This window comes from Typopeltis vanoorti, chromosome 1, assembly GCF_054136105.1.
Source record: "Typopeltis vanoorti isolate ZY-2024b chromosome 1, IOZ_Tvanoo_1.0, whole genome shotgun sequence".
Lineage (NCBI taxonomy): Eukaryota > Metazoa > Arthropoda > Arachnida > Uropygi > Thelyphonidae > Typopeltis > Typopeltis vanoorti.
Genome location: NC_143549.1, coordinates 62,016,399 through 62,036,118, shown reverse-complemented (window position 1 = coordinate 62,036,118; position 19,720 = coordinate 62,016,399). Strand labels below are relative to the sequence as shown.

Below are 19,720 nucleotides of genomic sequence, written 5' to 3'. Positions count from 1 at the left end.
GAGGCAGTGAAGGAAAAGAAGAAAGCATATCAAAAGTTCCTGGCAAATAAGTCAGCTTGTGCTCTTAGAGAATACAGAGACAAATGTAAGAAAGCTAAACACTGTATAAAACTAGCTAAGCAAAAGTCATGGGAGGACTTTGGCAAGAATATAGAAAATAAATATCAAGAAAGTAGCAAAATATTCTGGAGGTTATGGAAGAAGCTTAGAAATGTAGGAAAGATACTGCAAAAGGAGTTAGAGATGATAAAGGTGACATGGAAACGGGAGAAAAGATATCCTTGAAGTATGGAGTAATTACTTCGAGAAATTGCTAAATGAAACAAGCAGTGATAGCATAGTGGTAAAAAAAAAAAAAAAAAACACTCAACAGGCATACAGTCAGGAATACATATCCATACTTGAAGTAGAAAAATCCATCAAAGGCTTAAAATGTGGAAAGGTAGCAGGAGTAGATGATATTCGACCAGAAATGCTGAAGTATGGTGGTATAAAAGTCTTCCAGTGGCTGCACTGCATAGTTCAGAAGGCCTTGACAGAGGGACGAATTCCCGATGATTGGAGTAGAGCTCTCATAGTACCCATATATTTTAAAAAAAAAAGGGAAATAAAACTGAATGTGAGGATTACATAGGTATTTCCCTACTGAGTGTTCCAAGTAAGATATATGCAAGTGTACTTGAGAAACGGTTGAGAAGAATTGTGGAAGAAAAGCTTGGTGAAGAACAAGCTGGATTAAGGTCAAATAGAGGCTGTCAGGATCAGATCTTCACTTTACTACAAATAGGGGAGAAATCATAGGAATATAACAAAGATCTCTATTTGAGTTTTGTAGATCTGGAAAAGGCATATGATAAGGTGCAAGGGGTGAAGCTATTCAATACGCTACAGTTGTATGGTGTCAATGGAACATTATATCAAGCAATACTTAGTCTTTATTTGAGTTGTAAGTCAACAGTTAGAATTGAAGGAAGTACAGGAAGATGGTTTAATGTTAAATCTGGTGTGAGACAAGGATGTACATTATCCTCTCTGTTATTCATTATCTATATGGATCACATTATGAAGGAATGTGGTATTAAACATGATATCAAAATTGGAGATGTTAATGTCAGCTCTTTGCTTTATGCGGACGATGTTATTCTTATTAAAAAATCCACTACGAGTCTGCAAGATTCCTTGACTAAATTGAATAACTGTTGTAATAGATATGGTATGAAGGTTAGCAATAGAAAGACAATGAAAATAGGCAGAATCGTTGAAAATATGAGCTGCATTGTGAACCGGTAGAACAAGTAAAACATTTCAGCTACTTAGGCACTATTTTTAGTGAAGATGGAAAATTAAATATTGAAATAGACAACAGAATCAATAAAGCTGGTATAGTAGGAAGTCAATTGAATAAATTCATATGGAATAAGAGAGAAATTAAACGGGACACTAAATTAGCTGTATACAAGAGAGTGTTCAAACTAGTTTTAACTTATGGATCTGAGAGCTGCGTCAGAAGTAAAACACTTGACCAAAGACTAGAAACTGCAGATATGAGAGTCCTGAGAAAGATTAGAGATGTGAACTGATGGCATCGATGGTAATATCATATTAAAAATGAGGATATTAGGAAAGAACTTGACATTGTCGGCAGCCAGGAATGCATCAGCAGAGCTAATCTCAGGTCATATGGTCGTCATTTAAACAGAATGGGTGAGGAAAGATTGGCAAAACAAGTGTTCTCTGCCAGGTTGGCAGGAAAACATCCCAGAGGAAGACCAAGATATATGTGGTTTGATAGGGTACAAGGTGCCTTAGATGACAGAAATATAAGATCTGATAATATTGGAGTCTTATCAGGTAACAGACTGATCTGGAGGAAAATTGTAGATAGAAAGTTAGTAATGATGTAAATTTTTCATATAGTACTATCATATCCTGTACACTTGAGGGTATATGGAAGGAGTTTGATGATGATGATTTTGAAATAAGGAAACATGAGAGAGAAAAAAACCTAGGAAACCCTGAAATCTTGAGATCATTAGCTCTTACAAAACTAATGAAATATGGACCTGACTCAATAACAATCTACACAGATGGTTCCAAAAATCCAAATGGCAATTCTGGAAGTGGTTTACTCATCTATGGCTCTCAAATAGAACTAAACACAACCAACAGTATAGGATTCAACTCATAGATTGAAGAATTAATAGCCAGTAACACAGCACTGCATCATTTGGATAAACAACACCCAAAGGAATTTATATTTTTCACAGATTCCTTAGCAGCCCTTCAAGCTATTAAGAACTACTACACTAGCCATCAAGAAATGTTTAGAAACATAGCAAAAAACATAAACAAACTACATACGGATTCCGAAATAATTTCCGAATGGATTCCAACCCATGTAGGATTAAAGGGAAATGAAACTGCAGATGAAGTAACAAAATTGGCTGCAACATCAAGTGATACCACAGATTTTGATCTTTTTAAAACTACTAAAAAAAAAGAAAACGTAAAAAGAATGATTCTCCAAGACACGACTCACCACTGATATTCAACAGAAAAACCAGGAGCTACCAACAACTCCAGGTTTAATCGCTGTGCCACTACCATGATCTGTTACCTCAAGACTGGCCACACACGAGACCAACCAAGTTTAGCAATGGCATAAAAGTCTTCCCCATCTGCAAAATCTGTAACATCAAGGAAGCATCACCACTGCATTTATTAACTTGTATGAATATTTCTAAATTTGAACTTTATAACAACTCAGAAAACGTGTTGTATAAAATACATGAATTTGATCTCTATAAATCTGGTGTAATAATACCATGGGATTAAAAAAAAAATAAAAAAAAACTTTTTACTTCACCTACCTTTCATTAAACCATCTTGTTTTGCAGCTTATATATAAGTTGCATATTGTTCTGTATAAGGTTCTATTCACACCATACAGATTTAATGTTTTAAAATCCCCGTCCCCTTTAGTTTTTATTGTATGCTTTTACAGGACAGCAAAACATAAATAGGAATTCTTATGTGCCCTTGATTTCTTAATTGCTTGCTGTAAGGTAGCAAGTTGGTCTTAGCTACCTATATTTGACCTAAACCTAGTTAGTTTTGCAAACAACTGAATATCCATTCTACTAACCTCATATCCATCTGAAAGCACTGAGAAATACCAAGTCAGCAAAAAATTAACATCTCCCACCCCCTTAAATCTTTCCTTATATTATTAATATTCAAATTAAAGAGAAGTGGTCCTGATGCAGACCCTTGGTGCACTTCACTAGTCACTCAGATTTACCTTGATTTTTCCACTCCACCAAACACCAATCTCTGATGTCTGTCTGTCAACCATCCCTATCCATTCCACCAACCTCATATCCATTTCCATTGCCTAAACTTGCATAATAGTTTCCCCATGTGGTATTCTGTCAAATGCTTTTGCAAAGTCCAGCAGTCTATCATGATGGAACCACTGCCTTTTTCTAATTCTTCTGTCACATTTATCATTAAATGTGAATAAATTACTAAGACAGGACCTATCTTTTACAAAATCATGGTCCCCTCCCCCTTCTATAGAGAATGATATTCCTATCCACCCATACCTGAATTTACCCTGAACTAACTTTCCACTACTGCTCCTGAGATACTAACTGGTCTGTAAGTTGCTACTTGTTTTGGGACCTGCCTTTGGACTACCTTACTCTCTTTCCACTAACTTGGAACCTTGCCAGATCTGAGACTTAGATTGGTTACAGGCACTCTTTTTTGCAAAGTGATTCCTTAGTAACTCAACTATTTCTTCTACTTCTGTCGCTTTTCTACCCTTGCCACTGAATACTTATCCTTCCGTAATCATTCTTTCTCTTACTTTCTACATAGCAGGAAAAAAATATAATGAATTTTGGATTTACTTTGGCCTACTTAGCTAATTTTCTCTCAGTCTGTTTTAACCTTTCTTACCATGCTAGTTACTCTTCTTGCCTGCATTTTGTATAGCTCATGAGTATGCCGATCACTTTTTGTTCATATTTCGTCCATGTTTTTTTTTAACTCCAGCTTTTGCTTTATATCACTACTCATCCATTTAATCTCCACTCAATTTATACCCCTGGCCCTGGATACGTAGTCCAATACGGCCTCTCTCAAACAATTCCTGACCACTTCCCATGCATTACTGACATTCTTTGTAGGTTCTTATGCCATGGTACTGCTCCAAGCCACCACCCTGAATTTGTTGTAATCACCAGCTTTGTAGTTCCACATAAACCCTTTCTTGACAGATAATTCCACATGTTGAGAAACCTCCCAGAACATGGCTGTATGGTCACTTTTCCTCAATTCGAAATAGTTGCTACTGTAGTTATGAATAGATTTGATGTTATTAACAGATCCATCCTCTCAGACCTCTTGTCGCCTTCATCATGTGCTATTTCATACCATTATCCCTTAATAACTATATAAATTCCATTTCCATCTTGCCATCTGCTCTATACAATCTGTATCCACCATAATTGAAGTCACCCATGATAATCACTTGGCCTGCACTCATTGTGCTAATCTACTGATGCATGCCATTTACATCTTCCTCTGGACCTCCAAGTCTATCTTGCAACAGGTAGCCTCAAATGAACTCTCTCATCATCATCATCATCAAATTCCTGCCATGTACCCTCAAGGGGTGTACAGGATATGACAGTACTACATGAAAAAATTATATCATTATTCCTATCTACAATTTTCCTCCAAATCAGTCTGTTACTTGTCAAGACTCCAACATTATCAGATCTTATATTTCTATCGTCTAAGGCACTTTGTACCGTATCAATCCACCTATATCTTGGTCTTCTTCTGGGTCGTTTTCCTGGCAGAGAACACTTGTTTTGCTAATCTTTCCTCTCCCATTCAATTTAAGTGACCATACCACCTGAGATTAGCTCTGCTAACTCATTCCTGGATGCTGACAATTTCAAGTTCTTTCCTAATATCCTCATTTTTAATATATATTGCCATTGATGCCATCTGTTCATGCCTCTAATCTTTCTCAGGACTCTCATATCTGCGGTCTCTAGTCTTTGGTCAAGTGTTTTACTTCTGACCCAGCTCTCAGATCCATAAGTTAAAACTGGTTTGAACACTGTCTTGTATACAGCTAATTTAGTGTTCCGACTAATTTCTTTCTTATTCCATATGAATTTATTCAATTGACTTCCCACCATACCAGCTTTGCTGATTCTGTTTTCTATTTCTATATTTAATTTACCATCTTCAGTAAAAATCGTGCCTAAGTAGCTGAAATGTTTTACTTGTTCCACAGGTTCTCCATTCACAACACAGTTGACATTTTCAATGATTCTGCCTATTTTCATTGTCTTTGTCTTTTTATTGCTGACCTTCATACCATATCTATTACAACAGCTATTCAATTTAGTCAGAGAATCTTGTAGACTTGTAGCGGATTTATTCAGAAGTATAACATCATCCGCATAAAGCAAAGAGCTGACATTAACATCTCCAATTTTGATATCAGGTTTAATACCACATTCCTTCATAATGTGATCCATATAGATAATGAATAACAGAGGGGATAATGTACATCCTTGTCTCACACCAGATTTAACATTAAACCGTCTTCCTGTACTTCCTTCAATTCTAACTGCTGACTTACAACTCAAATAAAGACTAAGTATTGCTTGATATAATGCCCCATTGACACCATATAACTGCAGCGTATCGAATAGCTTCTCTCTTGGCACCTTGTCATATGCCTTTTCCAAATCGAAAAAACTTAAATACAGATCTTTGTTATATTCCCATGCTTTCTCGACTATTTGTCGTAAAGTGAAGATCTGTTCCTGACAGCCTCTGTTTGGCCTGAATCCAGCTTGTTCTTCACCAAGCTTTTCTTCCACAATTCTTCTCAACCGTTTCTCAAGTAGACTTGCATAGATCTTGCCAGGAACACTCAGTAGGGAATTACCTCTGTAATTCTCACATTCAGTTTTATTTCCCTTTTTATATATGGGTACTATGAGAGCTCTACTCCAATCATCGAGAATTCGTCCCTCTGTCCAGGCTTTCTGAACTATGCAGTGCAGCCACTGTAAGACTCTTATAACACCATACTTCAGCATTTCTGGTTGAATATCATATACTCCTACTGCCTTTCCACATTTCAAGCCTTTGATGGCTTTTTCTACTTCAAGTATGTATATGTATTCTTGACTGCATGCCTGGTCAGTGTTTTTTATCACTGTGCTGTCATCACTGCTTGTTTCATTTAGCAGTTTTTCAAAGTAATTACTCCATACTTCAAGGTTATCTTTTTCTCCTGTTTTCATGTCACCTTTATCATCTCTAATTCCTTTTACAGCACTCTTTCCTCCATTCCTAAGCTTCTTCAACAACCTCCAGAATATTTTGCCACCTTCTTGATATTTATTTTCTATATTCTTGCCAAAGTCCTCCCATGACTTTTGCTTAGCTAGTTTTACACACTGTTTAGCTTTCTTACATTTGTCTCTGTATTCTGTAAGAGTAAAAGCTGACTTATTTGCCAGGAACTTTTAATATGCTTTCTTCTTTTCCTTCACTGCCTCTTTAACTTCCTGTGTCCACCAGGGAGTTCTGATTTTTTTATCCTTGCACATAACCTCACCACATGCCTCTCTGGCAGAATCAATCAATGTTTTCTTCAGACTTTGCCACTGAATCTCCAAGGTTTGATTCCTGTTCTCAAACTCTTTCATTTTCTTTTCAATAATCTTTCTGTATTTTAGTCTACAGTTCACATCTGAGAGCTGCTCAACTTTTATTCACTTTAAAACTTTCTTACATGTTATTCTTTTCAATATGAAATTCAATTTTATCCTGCTCAAGACTAAATAGTGATCACTTCCAATTTCAAATCCTCTGTACACTCTGGTGTCCTGCACCAGGGAGAAAACATTACTATCAACAATAACATAGTCAATGAGGCTTTTCTTATTCCTAGCCTCTTCTCTCCATGTGAATTTGTGCACATTTTTATGTTGGAACATGGTGTTAGTAATAACCAGTCCATGTCCTGAGCAGAAATCCAACAGATATTTGCCATTATTATTAGCTTTGCTCTTTTCTCCAAATTTTCCCAAAATATTTTTGTATGTCTCACAATCATTTCCTACTCTGCTATTTAGATCCCCAACAAGGACCAACTTTTCATTTTTCATTGTGTCAGTTGCTTTTTCTAAAGCCTCAAAAAATTCCTCCACTTCTACCTTAGTAGAACCTTCTGTGGGACCATAGGCACAAATAAGTCTCATTGTCCAGTTCCCCATTCTCATATTTGCCCACATTACTCTACTTGAGACTGACTGCCATTCAAGAAGATTAGCCTCGTATTTTGTGTTGAATACTATGGCTACTCCTTCTTTTCCTTGATTGTCATTGCCTGAATATAACATTTTGTATTTATTGCTCAGAAAGATCTCACCAGTTTTGGTCTTTTTTGTTTCAGTCACCCCTATTATGTCGATCTGGTACTTATCTAATTCCTCAGCTAGCTCCATTTCTTTGCCATTCAGGCTTCTTACGTTGATAGTACCAATCTTTAACTCTGGTGATGTCGAGTTGGGGTTTCTTTTCAGATTTGTTCCAGTAGCTGACTTTTCACTGTTTGCCCTGGTTCCCTGGTGAAAACAACGGGGCCTTGTTTAACTGGGTGACGCCCCAGCCGGTTTGAAATTTTGTCATGTTGTACCATCATTTTTTATTTTGGTTTAACCAATAAGAATACAATTTGGTCGGCTATATCCCAAATTGCCAGCCCATCCTCGTTCGTTCAGTATCCAAGTAGATACCCAACAGGGTGCACCACGAGAAGGTGAGGATTGGACATTAGGTCAGAAGCCCTGATCGGTTCTCCGCATTCCTTTAAAGGCTATGTGGAATGAACTTTTAACTAAAATCCTCCTTAACTTCTAAGTTGTTCAGCTATCAATAATAATGCCCTCCTTCTGTCTTCTCTGAAAATACAATATTCTTTACATACTGTCCCTGTAACTACATAATCTAATTTGCACATTGCTTTATTTCCCTTTTACATTTGAATGTAAATGAGAGTTTTGCTCCAGTCATTGGGCACTATTTTTCTCCCTTTCATTCTTCGAAGATTGTTTTTAGTGCCAAATACAGTCTTTGGGAGCACTGATATAATTTGGCAGTGATCCATGTATGACATCTGCTTTACTATTGTCTTACCAACTGATTTTGCATCAAATCATCATTTTGTATTTCTGTCAATTCTGGCTGCTGACTTACAACTTTAATATAAACTATGTTTTAATATAGACCATGACTATTGCTTTGCATAATGTTTTGTTTACCCCATATAACTGTAGTGTTTTGAAAAAATTTCCCTGGGCACCTTGTCATATCCCATGATTTCTCAACCATTTGTCATAAAGTGAAAATCTCATCTTGACCTTTGTTTGGCTGAACCCCAGCTAGTTCTTCAGTTTCTCTTCCACAATTTTTCTTGGTTTCATTTCAAGGACACTTGCATAAATGTCCTGGAATCTTACCTGTAACATTTAGTAGAAAATTCCTCTAATTCTCATATTCAGCTTTATTCTCTTTTTATAGATGGAAATTATGAGAGCTGTGCTCCAATCATCTGGGATTCAATCTTCTGACCAGGCTGTCTGAATTGTGCAGTATAGCCACTGTAAAACTTTTATTCCTCCCTATTTATTTAAGCATTTCTTTTCAAATATCATCTGCTCCAATTACCTTTCCACATTTCAAGTTTTTGATAGCATTTTTTACCTCAAGTATTGATATGTACTCTTGTTTGCATACTTCTTGAATTTTCTACTAGTGCTCTGTGACTGCTTGTTTAAGTCTTTCAAAGTAATTACTCCAGACATCTAGAATATCCTTATCTTCTGTTTTTTTTTCATATTTATCATTTTTGATTCCTTTTACAGTAGTCTTTCTTTCATTTCTAAGCTTTTACAATAGCCTTCAGAACATTTTCTCACTTTCCTAATATTTATTTTCTATATTCTTACCAGTGTCTTCCCATGACTTTTGTTTAATTACCTTCACACATAGATTGGCTCACTTACATTTTTCTCTATATTCTTTTAGGACATCTGTCAACATATTTGCTAGGAACTTTTAGTATGCTTTCTTCTTGCTCAGAACTGCTTCTTTAATAGCTTATGTCCACCACAATGTTCTTATTTTTCTATCCTAGCAGCAAGCCTCATCATACTCTCCTAGCTTTTGTGAGCTGTTTCATTTTTCTTCAATAATGTTTGTTGTACAATTGAATCTGCAATTTGCCTGTAAAAGCTGCTTAACTTTAATTTCAATTCTTTTTAAAAAATTTCTTATATACTGTTGTTTTCAGTATAATATTCATTTCATTTCCACTTAAAACTGATGGTTACCTCTAATTTCAAAACCTCCGTACATTCTTGTATTTTGAACCAGCATGAAGATATCAGCAGTGATATAGTCAACAAAACTTTTCTTATTTCTTGCATCTTCTCCTCACATGAACTTCTACATATCTTTATGTGCTAGAACATGGTGTTAGTAATGACTAGTCAATATTCTGAACAAAATGCCAGCAGATAGTTACTGTTATTATTAGCTTTACCTTTTTCTTCAAATTTTCCCAAAACATTCCTTTGTGCCTAGTGGGATATTGATTTCCTACTCTGCTATTAACAGGGACCATTTTTTTCATTTTCTTTATGTCCACTGCCTGCTCTAATGACTCAAAATACATTTACTTCTTCCTTAGGAGAACTTACTATAGGACCATAGGCACAAATAAGTTTCATTGTCTGTTTCCCCATTTTGAAGTTTGCACACATAACTCTACTTGAAACTGCCTTTCAATCAAACAGTTTATATTCATGTTTGGTGTTGAATGCTATCATTAATGTCCAAATATAGTATCCTATATGGTAAGATTTCATAATTAGTAATGCTAATTATGTCCATGTGGTACCTTTCCAGTTCTACAAGTTCAATTTCCTTTCCTTTAATGTTCCTTATATTGACAGCTCCTATTTTCAGTTCTTCTAGATGTTGAGCCTGAGTTTGTTCTAGTAGCTGACTTATCACTATTCATCCTAGTTCTCTGACAAGAACAGTGATGGCCTTGTTCATCCAGGCAACAGCCCAGCTGGCATTGAAATCTCATCATGTTGTACCATCATATGTATTTGTGGTTTAAGCCAGTAGAGAGTAAAATTTAATTTAGCTAAGGTTCCAAATTGTCAACCATCTTCATTCATTCAGTATCTAGTGAATACCTACTAATGCGTGGCTCACCATGTAAAGGTAAGAATAGGACATTAGGTCAGAAGCCCCAATCAGTACTCTACATTCCTTAAAAGTGATGTGGAGGCCTCCTCCCAGCTATTTGCCTTACAACCTTTATCGATCCAGAGTCCCAAATTTTCAGCTCATTTTTAATTTGCAGTCAATAATTTTTGACCATACTATAAAAATACATTGTATGATAAGTCCTATTTGTCACTTATTTTTAATTTCTCTGTCTCCACTCTACTTCGTTACTTTTTGTCTGTCAGTTTGGCCACAGCCCACCACCGTTAGCAAGTTGCAGGGATATATTTGTTTAGATTAAAAATAAGTGACAAATAGGACTTATCATACAATTTATTTTTATAGTACAAGTACAATTCAAGTAAATGTACTGTTTAGACAGCACATTTACTTGAACTTGTGCAAATTAATTTAATGCTTGCAGTTCTACAGGTTATAACTAGATAAAAAGAGGCAGGGGAGGGTAACATTGATAAGAAATATAACATTAGCAGTTTTAGTGTATTAAACCATACTAAATTTTAATGGCTACATATAAACCACATGTATATGTAGTATTTAAGTAGCTGAAGGGATAACATTTAGGCTGCTTTTATAGAAATATTTAGCATGCAACATACAAGATTTTTTAACAAGGATGTTGTTGCCAATTTTAGGCATGTTAAATAAAGAGTTTGTGACTTGTGACTTTTGCTGCACTGAGCACAAACTGCATGGACATTGAGACTGGAAACTTCACACAAAATGTTTTTCATCTGCACATGGGCTTGCAAAAATTACACAGATTATTGCTTATAAATGAAGATTCATATTCATATTTTGAATATATAATTTATAAGAAAATATTATATAACTCATATGTCTTGTTTTGTTTATCAGAAAACTAAAGGAATGTGATGAAGAAAGCACGGGAGAGAAAAGTGACAGTGATACTACAAGTGATCAGCACAGTAAGTTAAAGTCAAAGATTATGATTTATTTATTTATTTTTCTAATGTTGTCCTGACCATATCTGTTTGTATGTTAGTGAATTACAAATGGAAAATAATTTCTAATTTTACTTTCCTGTATACAAAATGAAGAAAATGACTCTTAACAATCGAAATGAACTATGTTTATTTTGTCTTTACACCTCAGGTATTGTCACAGAAATACACTGAAATCATGGACTGATGGTCAGCGAATTTTTGATGAAAACTGATCAGAAAAATTTTTTTTTTAAGGTGTGATATTAACACATTCACACCAGGCTGTGTTTCTCTTCTTGTGGAATTTTATTTGTAAAACTAGTGTTTTTTGACTGTCATAACGATATAGGAAATCTAAAATGCAATCCGAATCGATTTCATGTGTGTGTTCGTTTGTATTTGCTTTCGAAAATTTGAAAATTGTTTTTGAAAGAGTTTACATAAATTGTTTGCTTTCTGCAACTGAAAATTTGAAAGAGGATATTTATGTAATTAATCACTGTATTTGCTACATTAAAACTTTGTTTTGCTTGCATGTATGCATTATAGTGTTTATGGGAGGGAGAAGCATTTTTCATTCCAGTTGTTTCTAATTATACTAATTGTTGCTAAATACAGAACAGAGAGTGTAAATGTGTCCATAGTGTATCTAGTGATAAAATAAAACTAGATTTTCTTGCATCTGCTGTATGATATCTCTTAGTGTGGGGGGGGGGGGGATGTCTTTCACTGTATAACTATGTTTTCATTCCCATTCTTCAGAAAGATGCACATGAATGATAAGGTACAAGAGCTGCGTCTATTTTTTCAGGTGTGTCTGTTGTCTGTTTGGGAGGAAGGGGCTTTACTTTGCTGATGTACTTAATCTTAGTGTCGTGTATGTTTGTTCCAATGTTTCTCTTCTTCGCAAATGTTCCACAGAAGCATGGTATGATCTTCATGGGATTCTATTTGTATATGTTATATTTATTGTGGTGTTTTCGTATATACCAGGTAAGTATATGTGTGTGTGTGTGTGTGTGTGTATACACACACACACACACACACACATATATATATAAAAGAAAACGACATTCCAAAAATGCAGTATGGAGAATTTTCCATTTCTGAAATGGTTGATCAAGCATCAGTAATAACCTTGTTTTTAGTTTGATGTACTCTGGGACAAGGTTCATTAGTGATCTGTTTTCGGATAAGTATGTAACTTGTACTGTTTTTTTTTTTCGTGTAAGAACAGTACAAAAAAATTTGCTGTTCTGTAAAATGTAACTTGGTGTAAAATGTTTCCGTATTAACGCTTATTCCAACTTGTTATTTGTATGTAATGCAGCCATTTTATGCATTCTCGCAGACAAAACTTTGCACAGCACTTTGCGTTTAAGAAATCTTGCCATACTGTCATAGAATAACAACTGAGTGATGAAATAGACTTCAACAATGTCATTGATGATTTTGTTAATGAAAAAGCATGAAAAATAACATTTTAGAATTTTGGAATTAAGGTTTTACCTCAAAAATAAACATAATTTTAATTTATTTCCCTATACGTTGTTTTGACTTTTTGTAGTATTTTTGGTGTGTATTGAGAGGGGAGACAAACTCAGAGACTGCCCCGGGTGGAAAAAGCTCTAGCTACACCACTGAGTTTAGGTGTATGGAGATTTTGGTGAGCCAGTTAGTGAGGAGATTTATGTCATGTTGCATGTTTGTTTAAGCTATGCTTGCATTATTATCGACAGATACCATATATGTGTTATCTGCATATCGATGTTGAAGAGAATTGGGAAAGAACAGCTCCCAGCAGGACTCCACAGGTTACTGATAACTCTCCACTATGGATTGTGATTTGTTTTCTGTTTTGAAGGTAATTTCTAAACCATGTGTCCAGAAGCCTGCCTATTCCAATTTTTTACTGAAGTTTCGTGTATGAGCGTGTTGAATTCTTTAGTCAGTAAACACAATGACAGTTTTTTTAAATCTAAAGCAGTATTAATTGTCAGTAAAATATTCCAACAGTGATGTTGTTTCTTATTCTTTTGAAAACCATACTGTGTTTTTGGGATGATATGAAGATTTCCTGTGTATACTGCAAGTTTGCTAAGAATGATCTGCTTAATAATTTGGTTGATAACTGGTAGTATAGCTATAGATCTATAATTACCGATTGAATTTATTTTACCATGTTTGTATATAGGTGTTATTAGAGCAGTCTTTAACACATCTAGTTTTGTCTTCTTTATTTTAGTTTTAAAGATTTGATTTATTAATTTTATTATGTTAATTTACTCTGTTATTGACTCTGTTGTTTAATATCTTTGGCTCTTATGCCATCATTTTTTTTTTAAATTTTTTTTTATATGACACCTCCAGGGAGTCCAATGACTCATCGAGGGAGGGCACCTACTCTCTGTCTCCACCACTCCACTAACTATAACTGCAACTTCAACCATCATCTACACCAATGCCATCTACCACCCAGTACCATTTCCTGGACCTTTGTTTGGCGTAGTTTGATGGATTACAGAAAATGGTTCTACTTTTCTTATGGTTGAGTATCATGATGTCTGTTCTTTTTGTGAGGTCAGTGGAGGGATCTTTCTCTGTAATTTTAGGATAGAGTCTGCAAAGCATTGGATGCTGTGTTACGATTTCAAACGTGGTAGTTTTGGGAGTACTGTCCAGCATCTCATTAATCTGATGCCAAGTTTGTTTTTGCATTTCTTATCTGCATTGTAAGGCGATTCCTTGTTATCTTATATTCAGTTTTTAAAGATACTTTATTTTGATATTGTTCACCTAATGCTAACTAGATTTCTGATGAATGCAAACCAAACTTGGTGCAGGATTAAACCTTGGTTTTTGTTTCATCATGTGGGAATATAGAGCATTTTTGAGGTTTCTTTTAAGTTTTCTTATAAAACAGTTATGAACATTATACGGCATTTCTGTTTCTTGCCAAACTACTTTGGTGGCCTGTATTTGTTGTGTGGAAGACTAATCCTTATCTGTACTTCTGTTTTTTTCAGTGTCTTATGTGTTCAGATATGTGTCTCTCTCTCTCTCTAGACTGTCCTGTCTGGCTTACATAGCAAATGCCACAAGAGCAATGAATTTTTTGTGTGACTGTTTTTTTTTTTTTTTTTCCCTTTTTCATGGGAGGATGTGGAAATTTTGGTTTGTAAGAACTTTTAACTTTTATACAACAGGGAAAAAAGCCACTTTAATGTAATCATGAAGCAACTTTGTCCATAACATCCTTGATGTAAGGTAATGTAATTGCGTTTTTGAGATTATATTTATATGAAGGAGCTGGTAGAAGCATGTTAAGAATTTTGTTAATCATCCTTCATTCATATCCATTGAGGGTGAGAGTGCCTCAGGTTTCTGACAATTACAGCTCATCAGAACAAAGGAATGAAGAATTGCTTTACCTAAAGCATACTCTCACCCTCGATGGGTATGAACCAAAGATGATGAACAGGATTTCAAAAATGCAATTACCTTACATTAAGAATGTTATGAGCAACGTTGCACTGTGATTACAATTGTTTTTTTTGTTTTGTTTTTTTACTTTTTTTTCCAACATATAGGTAGGATTTTCAGATCCTCCCATTAAAAAAAAAAAAAAAAAAAAAAAAAAAAACAGGCATATATGAAATTCATTGCTAGTGTAACATTTACTATGTATAGCTGGGATGATCTGAAGATATATGCAGGTCTGAACATGTAAAATATGTTGGGTGGTGGGGGGAAGCACAGATCAGGTTTAGCCTTTCTCATAACAAATTCAGGCCACCAAGTAGTTTGGCAAATTAAAAAAAAAAAAAAAAATTTAAAGAAGCCACAGATCCATATCATCAAAAATTTCACAACTGCAGGACCAGGATATGATACATATTATGCCACAGAATTGGACAGTCACAGCCACTATTGTTTCAACACTTGCATTTTAGTTAATGCATTTTTTTTTTTTTTTTCACTGTTTATATGTGCTAGTGTGTGAAGTATTCTTATAGCATCTGTTGAGTGCAATTAATTTTTTTTTTAATACTAGTCTGGTCCCTCATGAAACTTGTCAGGTTATATTGTATTTTAATAAATTTGTTTTATGTTTAGAAACATAGCCTCAAATCAGTAATTAAATGAAGTTTTTTTTTGTTTTTTGTTTTTTTTAGTATAATTATCTTGTGTTATTTCTGAAACTAAAATAATTGAGCATAATGAATGAGGTTTGATTAGGACTTGGGAAAAATAATTTTAACAAAATGGCACCACTGAGCAGGATTTATAATTTTTTAAATTAAAAGTAAATTAAATTAATCTTAAATTAAAATTCATATAAATGAATTTTAATTTAATGTGAATTAAATTAAAATTCATGGATAAACTTGACAAAAGCTGATATTTTGTATATTGGATTTTCTTAAAATCTAATAACAGCAGTAGGGTGGTATTAGATTTTAAGATTTGCTACCTTTAGTAGCAAAATCTGTACTTGAATGAAGCAGAGCAAAGTATTTCACATAGATATTTTAGGATTAGTGTCATTTCAGGGGGAGGAGAGATAGTCTAAAGGACACTACTTGCCACTCATATCAAGATTATTCTATCAACATCAAGATGTTATGCAGTAATCGCTCATTTATTTCACACTGGAAATCAATTTGTGGTTGGTTAGCTGAGCATATAATTAGAAGGTCCTGGTCCAGAAGTTAGTTAACATGCTAACCCATTCAAGGACTGATAAACTAAGTTCTTCATTATTTGAGAACTGAGTGAATGAATTGAGATTACTTCATCATATTTTTCCCATAGCTTTATTAAATAAAGCTGTGAGAATATATGTAAGCCAATTAATTAATACCAATTAACATGAAAAACTTTTGCAGAAGAGTTGATTAAGCTTTGCTCAAAACTCCCTTTCCACAATAAATCACACAGTGTGTAGTGTTTTCAGAGAGCTCCCGAAAGCTAAGTATAATTTTGAGGGAAAATTAGAATATAGGTTTAAATCATAATGTAATATTGTCTAATTTTGGTAGCTTGTTGTGTCTGTTTGAATTCCATTTTATTTAATTTAGTATTTTAATGATACGTTTCATAGAATAGCACTTGGCACCAATGCGATGTAAGATAATAGCATCCAAAAATATGATGCCTTTGTTCAAAAATTGTAATGTGAGGGAATTTGTCCAATGTGATGTGTGTGGGATGTATGCATTCCTGAATGAGGCTGGAGTTTGGATTGAAAGTGATAGTGGTGGGAGAATGTGCAGAAAGTGTAAGCAAAGTGAGGAGTTGAAGTATGTGTCAGGTTGTGAGATAGTTATAGTTGAAGAAAGCCAGAATGTGAGTGAAAATAGTGGCTTGATAGGGAATTGCGATGTTGTACAAGATGGCAATGAGAGCATTGATCAAAGAAAGAGTGAAAGCAACTATACAGAGAGAGAAAATGGTTTAAATATGAAAAAAATGAGGAACAATTTGTAGGGAGTGAGATCGCTAGGTTGCGCACAATGATACAAAATGCGCAGCGGCAATTAGAGCACCTGCAAAACTTTTTCCAGAGTGATTCGGCTAACGTAAATAAACAAGTGTTTGAAAGGAAAAATAAGCATAAGAGTGGGAGAGTTTCTGAAATGAAGGAAAGAGTGTTGTATGGTGACTTGTTATTAAGAGGATGATAGATGGGAGCTTAACTAAATCGTACTTACCGGGTGCGAAATTTAAGGATGTAAGTGAGAATATTAGAGCACAAAAACAGAGGGTGAAAGAATTGATAGTTGTGGTGGGTACAAATGAATTGAAAGGAGATAAATTTTTTATGAGAGAGGACTTGAAAATATTCTTAAAGGTAGCGAAAGAAAAGAGTGACAGAGTTAGAATGGTGAGTCTGTTGCCGCGGTATGACAGAGAGGAGTTTAGAAGGAGGGCCATAATCGCAAATGACATTATGTGCAGGTTATGCAGATGGTGTGGTGTGGAATTCGTGGACGTGTGGAATGAATTTGATGGGCGAAAAGATTTATACAAGATGGATGGCCTGCATTTGAATGGATTTGGTGTGCAGAGACTGGAAAAAGTGTTGCTGAATGAAGTGAAAATGGATGTGCAGAACCAGGGAAACTAGAACTACCAAGGAGGGGGGAAAGTGGATATGCAGACATCAGTGAGACAGTTGAGTGTAAGAATGTATATAATGTACCTGAGCCAGTACTAAGGACAAAAAATCGGAATGGGATAATTAGAATAATGCATCAAGATAGGGGTGAGACAAAGGGACCAATGCATTTCATGTATACTAATGCCAGGAGTATTAGGAACAAGAAGGAAGAATTTTTGGCCTTGATTGACTCTTCCTGACCACAGGTTATTGGCATTAGTGAAACATGGCTGACGGAAGATGATATAGTTAGTGGGATAGAATGTGTAGGTTATAGTGTGCTTAGGAGTTATTGAGCTCATTTGAGGCTATTTGGTGTGAGATTGAGACTGGCATAACAAATTTTGATATACAGTTGGGTGCTGCTATAGACCAGGTAATGGAATAGATGGTGGAGATAGTATGCATAAACAAATTGATGAAATAGTGGAAGGAGGGTAATTATTATGGGGAATTTCAACTATGGTAACATTGATTGGATGGAGGAAGGACACATGTGAGGAAGGAAATGGATTTCATTCAATTATTAAGGGATAACTATCTGAGACAGCATGTAATTGAAAATACTAGGGATGTGAGAGTGCTTGACCTGGTAATAGCATCTGAGAATTTGACTGTAATGAATATGACCATGTTGTCACCTATTGGTGAGAGTGATCATAAGGTCTTGACCTGGGAGGTGGCTAAATGTGGAATTTTCGATTAAAACAGGGTATATGTGGAATTACCGTGCTGGCAAGTATGACAAGCTTAGAAGATTGCTTGGATCAGTGCCACGGCATGTACAATTGAATGGGCTGGATGTCGATAGAGCATGGGAAGTGGTCAAGGAGCATTTACAGGAGGTCATGGCTGACCATTAAGCTTGAGCTGCAAAAAAAAAGAAACGACTGTGGAAAGAATTTAAAGAAAGAGGTGACCTGCAGGCACACGAACAGTATAAAGTGCAAGCCAGAAGGGTAACGAGTGTGGTAAAAAAAAAGCAAACGCGGATTATGAAAAGAAACTAGCTATGCAAGCTGAAGAGAATCCCAAACAGATCTTTCAATATGCTGCAAGCAAAAAAAAAAACTGTACACGGCCAAATGATTTTAAGGAATGACGATGGTAAGGAGGTCACTGAATTAGTCGATATAGTGGAGTTACTGAGCGAGCACTTTGCAAAAGTATATCATCCAGGTGGTGAAATTGAAAAAATGAAGGAACCATTAGTTTATACAGGAATTGTGATGAATGAAGTGGAGGTGAATAGTCTATTACAGAACCTTAAAGTGAATACATCTGTGGGATTGGATGGTATTGTCGTGACTTGTTCTTTTGACGTTCGAATCCGCCATCTTGCTAAAAGTCACTTTCGTAAAATAAGGGAAAACTAATTGCAAATTAATCACTGATCTAAGGGTAGAGAAATTTCTATTATACTGCGCCACTCTATCCTTAGATAAGTCTATATGAATTAGTAGGATTAATTTAAAATTAGTTAGCAGTCTTTTCATTCATTCAGGCCGATGGTATTTATTTTCTTTCCTTCTGGGATTCCCTCTAGATCCGAATTTTTGTGAACGGTGCAGTAAAAAGAAATTCAGGCAAACACAATACTTAAATTAACAAACAAAACATTTAATATATGGTTATATAACAATTACATAAATTCCACTTCTAAATATGACAAACCAGTCAAGTTAGCATATCAAGTCAAGTCATTCATATTAATCCAATCTTCCAAACCTTCACATACAAATTCACAGTTTCAGAATCACAAAGTTCCTATACTCAATTTATTACAATAGAATTTCTTATTTAATCAGTTTCCATGTATCTCTCAGCTACACTCTATGATTAACTCATAACAGGCACTAACCACGGTAGATATCACTTCAATGTCTATATTTTCAACTCTCAGCCTCGATGGTAAGCTACAGTTAATGTTAGAAACAGCGCAACGGAACTAATACTTAAATCTGCATACGCTGAAATAAACTAATATGACTGTCCTTACCAGAAATAATCTTCAGTACTTCCAATATTTTGTGAGCACACTTTCAAATTGTATTTATCACACTTGCGAAACACTAAATAACTAAAACATTACTAATCGCGCTTCAAAAATCCAGATAACAACTATAAGGTACATTAATTATTCTTATTTATCATTCATCAACTAGTTTAACTCCGTACAATTCCCTTTCATGGTAGTACAGAAATAAGTCGTAATTGTAGACTGACTGGATTTATTCAGTAT

The 19,720-nt window shown here is 35.0% G+C and overlaps 1 protein-coding gene across 2 annotated transcripts in view; it reads left to right on the top strand.

The window, feature by feature from the left end:
- The window catches only part of Smr (nuclear receptor corepressor smrter), a 530,430-nt gene that overhangs the window by 391,171 nt on the left and 119,539 nt on the right, over positions 1-19,720 (top strand). For both annotated transcript variants that reach the window (XM_090397581.1, XM_090397569.1), the window contains exon 15: positions 11,227-11,297. In XM_090397581.1, the coding sequence (XP_090253707.1) occupies positions 11,227-11,297 (71 nt within the window). The remainder of the gene's footprint in view (positions 1-11,226; positions 11,298-19,720) is intronic.